Genomic DNA, 8,980 nt, shown 5'->3' on the forward strand with positions numbered 1-8,980 from the left:
TGCTAAACCTCTATGTGATTATGTGCATTAATATTTAAATGTCCTCGTGTCTTTGATTAGGTGAAAATGTAAGGGTCTCCTCTTTTGTACGGTTGTGTTGTGTCTATGCAGGTAAGAGATTTAGTTCAGAGTGCAGTAAATCCTATAATCCTTATTATAATGGAGTGTGAACTCTATGTGTGTGGTGGGAGATGACGGAGGACGACTCTGAGGAGAGGTAAGGTGTTTTTGCTTTGGAAACCTAATCTTTTGTGTGTGTGTGTGTCCACTTATTGCTGTAACAGATTTAAAGGGAATTAAATAAAACAGTCTGAATAGTCATTGTTGAGATGTAAACAAAGTGAATGACTTGTTTTAAATACACTACTGATGAAACAGAGCCATGAGAAGGATCTGAATAATTGTTTACATCTAAACCACAGGAACCACAGGAAAATTGGGAAAGTTCTTTAAGTGGAGTATTGTGACTAATACAAAATTCCTGTAGGACTTTCCAAATGCACAACAATATATTTTCAGCAGCTCTGGTCATGTTGAATATTTTTGAATATTTTCTAAGTGAACAAATCACATTTAAATGCACAATAATATTAATTGTGCAAAATATATTGTCAATACTAATGTAAATGGACAGATATGTTCTAATAATAGCTGGATGTTTTTGTCCAGCAGTGACACTGAGGGGTTTAAAAACTCCAGCAGCACTGCTGTGTCTGATCCACTCTACACCAGCACAACACACACCAACACACCACCACCACGTCAGTGTCACTGCAGCAGCTGAGATTGATCCACCACCAAAACCATTCCTGCGGGGGGTTCTGGGGTCCTGACCACAGGATAACAAAGTATGCAGAGCAACAAATGGACTACAGTCTGTAACTGTCGAACTACAGAGTAACCGTAGTGGACAATGGAGGGAAGAAATAGAACGCTCTAATGGTTTTAGAAGACGGTTTTTTTAATGTTTTGGCTGATCGGTGTATGTTTCTGAATTATATCTGAACTCTGTTTCCAATCGGACACTTTATGCAGCGCACAACAACAAACCCTCTGTCCATTTAAAGGAGAGGAGGAGAAAAACAGGCGTTGAACCTTACAACTCTCCATTAAAACTTAATTATTTCGGGTCAAAGAAAGCGGATAGATGTCTGAATCCCGAGGTAGTGTTTAGTTTATAATCCATCTATAATTCTGATAAATGACAGTTGCGCCGTTGTTGCTTGTTCGCCAAATTCTTCTCCGAACTCTCCGCGCCACATTAAATACAGCAGTGTTTAAGGTGGAACAGCGAGTTTAAATGGGAAGACCACTTCATCGTTAGGACAATTTGACAATTGATTTAGGGTTTTTTTTTACACCTAAATGATGCTGTTCAATCTTAAATGGTGCAGAGGATGTAATATTTAAAGTGGAACCAAAATTCCTGTAACAATCCAGCTCAAGAAATGTGTTTATTTGTATTTTAGAGCAAAATAAAAAAGCAGAAGAAGAGACTGAAACACCAGGTCTGGAGGTATTAAACACTAGCCTTAATTACATACATTTGAATTATTAGTCATAATTGTTATATATATGCTTAACAAATAAGACCATCATATTGCCATGGTTATTTTATGGTTTCAGAGAGTTTTATCAATGTCCATTCAAGTATACCATACTCCATGGTTTTCATATTCACACAAATCAGGACACTGTTTCTATAATAAGTTGATTTTGAATTACATTGTTATGTTAATTCCTTGGTATGGCAAAGGTTGTATAAAATCTACCATGATATTGGGAAATATACTCTTGTATTTAATTTCTGCAATGTATATACACTATTCACTAGTACTGCCTATCAGTCCTACATAACATTCAAAGACATTTTTCCAAATGATAAAAATACATTTTTTATTGTGGTCAGTTCTCTGCAGCACCCTCTGGTTTAATTGTGATGGATAACGTATCGTTCCGAAGTACAAAGGCGTGTCCTATTCTGCAAATTAGTCAGCCAGTGTTAGCGCCCCTGGTGATGCCCACCTACACTCTGCTCATAAAAATGAGAAGCAGATCAGTCGAGTGCCAAGGAGTACCCCCCCCCTCCCTCCCTCCCAAAGTGCTCCTATTTCTGACCATTCCTTAAACTCAAGTAAAACCAGTGTGGTGCAGTTACTATGTAATTAAACAGAGACCATTTGTAACCTCGCTTCATTCTTCAGAGTTATAGTTATATTAAATAAGAGAGTCTTTTTTTGGGATTAATTTGTTGATGGCGCTTTAGGAAGACTCTGATGACAGCAGTGAGGAGGGTGAAGCGTCTGGAGACAGTGAAAGTAAGTGTCTCTCCTGCTGACGTCAGCCCACAAAACTAAAACACAAGCTTTTAGCCCAACGTTAATGAAGTCCTGTCCTCATTTTAGTGGACTTCCTGCGTAATCTCTTCTCACGGACTCTGGGCCTGAGCCCTGGAGAGAAGGTTCTAGATGAATTGAGCCTTGCAGGAGTCGCTCACTATATCCAGAGTGGGAAATGTAAGTATTACCATTGAGTCCATTATTGATGAACAGTGATGTCATCACTAATCATGTGGTGCTTTAGAGAAGTTTAAAGTCAGAGTTTAAATCAATAGTTTTTTTTTTAACACAGTCTTCATTGTTGTGTCTTTAGGCAAGAATATTATCTGTATGGTGGGAGCAGGGATATCAACCTGTGAGTGTGGTGTCTTTAAAATATTTTTTTTAATGTATTTATTTTTCGAGACAAGCTGCTGGTAACAATAATTCTATAATTATATACAATAAATATTTGTGTCATGATGAATGAATCTTGATTGACTGCTTTTTTTACTCTCACACTTCCCCGCTTGCGTGCAGCGGCTGGCATTCCTGACTTTCGCTCTCCAGGAACTGGTCTTTACGCCAACCTGCAGAAATACAACCTGCCATACCCTGAGGCCATCTTTCAGATAGACTACTTCAAGGTCTGTGTGTATTTCTGATGTAAAAAAACTGGGTTATCTCATAGTCCACATATTCCACTTATTTTTCGTTTCAGAAATGAACAATTTTCAAAAACAAATCAAAAAATAAAAGCACAAATTCTCTGTACGTGTTTGTATGTCAGCTTGAGGCCCATAAACGTTCATTAGTAAAAAAGAAATGGAAATGCACTGGCTGCATACGTATAATAAATGCAAATTGACCATCGGTAACTGAGCATCTTATTAAAGAAAGCTCAAATCAAGGAGATTAGAAGGTAGTGAGAGCCAGTGAGAATATGCTGCAGCTGATTGATTCACATTTTCCTCATGTCTCTTAATGATGCTTATAAACATATAAAAGAGATTTTGTTTCCATTTTAGGAAGATGCTGGAAAATAATTTCAGTGTGTTTCACTGTTTAAATTAGTTTTACTTACTGTTATTTTTTCCCCACCTTCTCCTCATCAGAAACATCCAGAGCCATTTTTTGCTTTGGCCAGGGAGCTGTACCCAGGACAGTTCAAGGTAGGATTGAGATGCTCCATTATATCAGCAGTAAGACCCTGCCCTGAGTAAAGATGCAAAGAGTTTGGAATTAAACCATTTGAGTATTTGATTTAATTGCAGGGGCTCACTTACGCCTCGCTCACAGATTCTGAGACCATCATAACTCCTCTCCCTCACTCTGGCTCTGATCACCTGACAGTGTTGTCCTAATGTGAAACACCTGGTGTAGGAGTCATGGACAGGTATAAAAGAAGGGCCAGAGAGTGCTAAGTGAAGAAAGGGCAAAAGGAGAAAGATAAAGAATTTGTTTGGTTTCGTTTCTGAACCAAAAAGCAAGTAACGCTTGTCACTGTTGATAAATGGCCATTCTTCTCAGAACAACACTTTCAGGCATCAAACATAAGATGGAAATCTCTGGAACTACCTTTAAAGCTGATACCCCCGGTGTTCACCTCTGTATTGTATTTCATTTTATGTTCAACATATTGTTTTTATTTCTTGTAGCCCACAGTGTGTCACTACTTTATACGAATGCTGAAAGATAAAGGCCTGCTGCGGCGCTGCTACTCTCAGGTGAGCTTCTGTCTGTGCTCTAAACACATGCCGTGTTATTTTGAAGCAAGTGCCATTTAATCCAGTTTTTTTTAATCTGTTAGAACATCGACACATTAGAGAGAGTGGCAGGGCTGCAAGGAGAGGACTTGATTGAAGCCCATGGTACTTTCCACACTTCCCACTGTTTAAGCATCTTCTGCCGGAAAGAATACACCCTGGAATGGATGAAAGGTTAATTTTCTCTTCCTTGTGTTTAACTGGAGCTATAGCTGTTACAGTTAATTTGATTTTTAATAAACATTTTATTGAATGTTTATTTAACCCACAGAAAAAATATTCTCAGATGACCAGATCCCAAAGTGTGAGACCTGTAACAATCTGGTGAAACCCGGTGAGGTTAACCTCTATTTATGTCATTTTTATTGTATTTAACACAGAGATTATTAAAGTAAATTGTATTAGACTTAATGTTCATGTTACTCTAGTCTTGCTAACTGGAACTAATAAGATTAAGTGTTTTATCCTCGTCAGAGTCACGGGGGGTCGAGCCCACCCAGAATTATTTGACACAAAGCAGTGAACACTAGCTGCAGTGCCACCTTGCTGCCCAGTTTATAATCTCATACCAACATTACCCTTAAGGTCCTGTATCTGATAATGCCTTGAAATAAGCTACTGACTTAAACCCTTGCTGATTAAAACCTTTTTTCCTTCCTGACAGATATTGTATTTTTTGGGGAAAATCTTCCCTCTCGGTTCTTCAGCTCCATGAAACAGGTGAGGAAGTAAAACAGTGAGTGCAGTTTGATGTGCTTAACAGTGTCACTTACTGTAATACTCTGTTATACACTGTGTTAATTCTGTCTTTCTCTTCTTTACCGACTCCAGGATTTCCCCGTCTGTGATCTCCTCATCGTCATGGGCACCTCTCTGCAGGTTCAGCCGTTTGCGTCTCTTGTGAGCAGGTGAGAAATGCAGACCACAGTGTGAATGGAAAAACTGGAAGCTTAGGTTTGTTTTTTCGCCTGAATTTTAATGTCAAATTTCTTCTGTCTGTCCTCTTCTGTCCTCAGAGTTCCAAATAGCTGTCCTCGCCTCCTCATCAACATGGAGAAGACAGGACAGGTGATGATTATTTACATTCTTCAATTTCAGATTCATTCATTCATTCATTATCTGTAACCCTTATCCAGTTCAGGGTCGCGGTGGGTCCAGAGCCTACCTGGAATCATTGGGCACAAGGCGGGAATACACCCTGGAGGGGGCGCCAGTTCTTCACAGGGCGATATACACACACGCACGCACACACGCACACACACACCTACCAACATGTGTTTTTGGACCATGGGAGGAAACCGGAGCACCTGGAGGAAACCCACACAGACACAGGGAGAACACACCACACTCCTCACAGACAGTCACCCGGAGGAAACCCACACAGACACAGGGAGAACACACCACACTCCTCACAGACAGTCACCCGGAGGAAACCCACGCAGACACAGGGAGAACACACCACACTCCTCACAGACAGTCACCCGGAGGAAACCCACGCAGACACAGGGAGAACACACCACACTCCTCACAGACAGTCACCCGGAGGAAACCCACGCGGACACAGAGAGCACATTGACCATTCCTGGTGACGACTTCATGAAGCTGATTGAGAGAATGCCAAGAGTGTGCAAAGCTCTCATCAAAGCAAAAGTAGATTATTTTCTACTTTTAAAAATCTAAAGTATAAAACATATTCTGGTTTGTTTAACACTTTTTTGTTTAATAATTAATCCCATGTTTCTTCATAGTTTAAATGTCTTCCATATTTAATTACAATGTAGAAAATACCAAAAAAAACAAAGAAAGAACTCTGAGTTAAAAGATGTCCAAACATTTGACTGCTCCTGGATTCACGCGGAAGTTTTAGTGAGTGTTTAAGCTTGGGCTGTTTACTGAATGAGACACAGTCAACCACAGCAGAGGCCAATAACAGTCATCAGTTTAAAGTCACACAATCACTGTGCAGTTTTCGTAATCACATGGGCTCAAATCCGAATGGTGAAAGATTTTTCGTTTATTGTGACTAGCAGATGTTAACAACGATGAAGAAGAATATTAAATGTAAAGACAACACTTAAGTTATATTGGTTATATTGTTTCTTTTCTTTTTTGTGTGTGACAGTCGGATTTTCCGATGGGATTACTGGGATTTGGAGGAGGAATGGATTTTGATTCCGATAAAGCTTACAGGTGAGTGGTCTCTGCTTTGTCCTGCTCAGGAAATATGGATTTGGTAATGGTTATGGTTTGATTTCGCCTGTGTCTTGTTTATAGAGATGTAGCACACTTGAGCACATGCGATGACGGCTGCTTGGCTTTAGCAGAGCTGCTCGGCTGGAAGGTAACGGAAAGAAAAATCTGACATAAACACCCACCCACACAAATAACAGAATTACAGCTCAGAGGGAGCTGAGGGTGTCTCTCACAGCACACGATTATTTGAAAGTTTTTGAAAAACAGAATGCAGCATTATTATTTATTTAAAATTATTATTTTGCTCAGTTTCACGCGGGTCACGGGATGTGAGCTCTTCCACAGCCAGGAGAATGCTTCAGGAAAAAATTTTACACATCTCTGTTCTTTGATGTTAATCGGAGCACTGATGAAGGGTTAGGGGATTACTAACACGAATCATGAATAAGAAGATGGGCTCCATTCTCTAACTGTGCACCCATCATGAGGGACCTTTGAGCGAGAGACTTATACATTCATTCATTCATACATTCATTCAGTCATTATCTGTAACCCTTATCCAGTTCAGGGTCACAGTGGGTCCAGAGCCTACCCTGAATCACTGGGTGCAAGGTGGGAATACACCCTGGAGGGGGCGCCAGTTCTCCACAGGGCAACACACACACATTCAACTAATTCACAGTTACACTGAAATATAGAGGAACAAAATAACAAGAACACAAAATAACTTTAAATATCTGGATCAACAGTTATAATACTATGTCTACACATTTCAGCTGTTTTATTGTAGAACATAACTTTTAAATGAGGTTTTAAATAAGAACGAAGCACCGGAAATATGTGCCTGCTGAACGGTTCTGATGGCTAGAAGAACAGCTTTTAGGGGAACCATAAACAAGGAGTTCTGTTTGTGAGAAACAGTGGTCACTAAGTAGAATGTTACTGGATTGTTTCTACACACAACAAAAAGTGACTGATATACTTTATTTCAATTTAAGTTGGGGTTTATTAATGACAGAAATGACAGCGCTGTATCATTACCCCACCTTTTCTTCCTCTCAGGCAGAGCTGGAGGAGCTGGTGAAGCAGGAACATGCTTTGATCGACAGCAAAGACTTCAAAAAGAAGGGCGAAAAGGCCGATCAGACCTCTGGGAATGCAGAGAAGGCTAAAGGGGCAGAGCCTGATGCCACCAAGAGTGACAAGACAGAGTGACCAATGGGGAAGTGAAACACCAGCCAGGGACTGCCCATACGACACTGACTATGGTCATTTTTGCACTTGGAGTCTACTTTACCCTTAGTTTTCTGTCCCTTTGAAGCTGGTACACACCCAAAACAGAGGTTTGTTTTCCTACAGGTTCAGAAGAGTCTTAACATTAGATTTAAGATGATCTTCTGTTAACACTTAAGGAACTCCAGGACTGCGTTAGAGCTTTAGGCCGAACTAAGTCTCACAGAGTTGAGGGAGGCTTAGGGAATTTGCAAAATTATGCATGGGCCCTCCTTTACAGGGGACGTCCACCATATTTTCCAAAATTCTGCTTAAAATAAATATGATTTCTCAATAATTAACATAACCATAAGATGTCGTAGTCGTAGCGTGCGTTTGTAAACATTGCAAGCCCTGGTTCCTATTACCACCACTTTACAGAAATCTGAGCTGGTATTTATCCAGGAGTCACCATATTACTCCAAATTACTAAATTATTCTGTTTTCATCTCCAAACGAACAGTGAATGAAGTTTCCCTGTGACTGCGCTGGAGAGATAAAAACATCAGGCCTTTAACAACTGTTTTAATACTGAATTATACTCTGTTCCCTATGGCCTCACACTAACTGATCTTGTACGTATATGAGGATATTTACTTTGAATAATGAGCTGTTTTACTGCTTTTATAAATGCCTAAGAATTAAAGCTAGACCTGGGGAGTTTACTCTAATACTCCTCCCCCTCTTTACAGTAGTTACTTTCTTATGGTATTGTTTTAAACAAGTTTTTTTTTATTGTTTTATGCCTTTACTGAATATAATGTATATACCAAGCCGTCTAATAATTAGAGTTAATTTGCAGTTTCTCTAATTTTGCTGGCTTTGGTATGTTATGGATTTCTAGGGCATGACTATACAGAAAAAAAGTAAGAAGGAGCGTCATTAAGTAAAGCTGTGTGTGAACAGCGATCACAAGAAATAAACAGTACATGATAAAGGAGTTTCTTTTCATATCTTTTTCATCAGGAATGATGGTTTGATTCAGTCTGGTTGTACGGTCAGCGCTTTGGAACTGCAGGGTCTCAGGGTCCTGGGGGGGATACTCTCCTCTGGTGACTGTCTGTGAGGAGTGGGGTGTGTTATCCCTGTGTCTGCATGGGTTTCCACCCACCCTGAGACCTTGTATCTACGCTGACTTACACTGAACAATGCAGAAAAAAATGTTAAATATTTGTACATTTTTAAACTTTAGACACAAGGCTTTGTTCCAAACAGTCGTCTCATTAATCTGCAGGACATTGGCCTGGTGGTGAGTGAAATGTAGGTCTCTGATTGTCCAATGGGGGGTTTGAGGTACTGAGAGGGGGAATAAAACAATAAAGGAGGAAGATGAGTGACAGAGTATTCATGTTTTTCATTGACAAGTGACAGTAAGTAATATTCGGTCATAATCATAAAACTGAGATTTTGGGGCAGATATTAAAGTAAACA

The 8,980-nt window shown here is 39.8% G+C and overlaps 1 protein-coding gene across 3 annotated transcripts; it reads left to right on the forward strand.

The window, feature by feature from the left end:
* The first annotated feature begins 1,039 nt into the window (after positions 1-1,039).
* Positions 1,040-8,870, forward strand: LOC136675575 (NAD-dependent protein deacetylase sirtuin-2-like). Of its 3 annotated transcripts, XM_066652194.1 has the most exons (16): positions 1,040-1,163; positions 1,470-1,516; positions 2,267-2,318; positions 2,406-2,516; positions 2,653-2,694; positions 2,859-2,965; positions 3,434-3,490; positions 3,977-4,045; positions 4,129-4,258; positions 4,356-4,418; positions 4,749-4,804; positions 4,916-4,992; positions 5,101-5,152; positions 6,207-6,274; positions 6,359-6,425; positions 7,340-8,870. In XM_066652194.1, the coding sequence occupies exons 1-16, from the start codon at positions 1,148-1,150 to the stop codon at positions 7,490-7,492; spliced, it is 1,167 nt and encodes a 388-aa protein (XP_066508291.1). In that variant the 5' UTR covers positions 1,040-1,147; the 3' UTR covers positions 7,493-8,870. The 3 variants fall into 3 exon arrangements, with proteins under 3 accessions (XP_066508291.1, XP_066508292.1, XP_066508293.1); XM_066652195.1 differs by lacking the exon at positions 1,470-1,516 and having other exon boundaries at positions 1,085-1,163; XM_066652196.1 differs by lacking the exon at positions 1,040-1,163 and having other exon boundaries at positions 1,476-1,508.
* The last annotated feature ends 110 nt before the right edge of the window (positions 8,871-8,980 follow it).

The sequence above is a fragment of the Hoplias malabaricus genome, chromosome X1, assembly GCF_029633855.1.
Source record: "Hoplias malabaricus isolate fHopMal1 chromosome X1, fHopMal1.hap1, whole genome shotgun sequence".
In the NCBI taxonomy this organism is placed as follows: domain Eukaryota; kingdom Metazoa; phylum Chordata; class Actinopteri; order Characiformes; family Erythrinidae; genus Hoplias; species Hoplias malabaricus.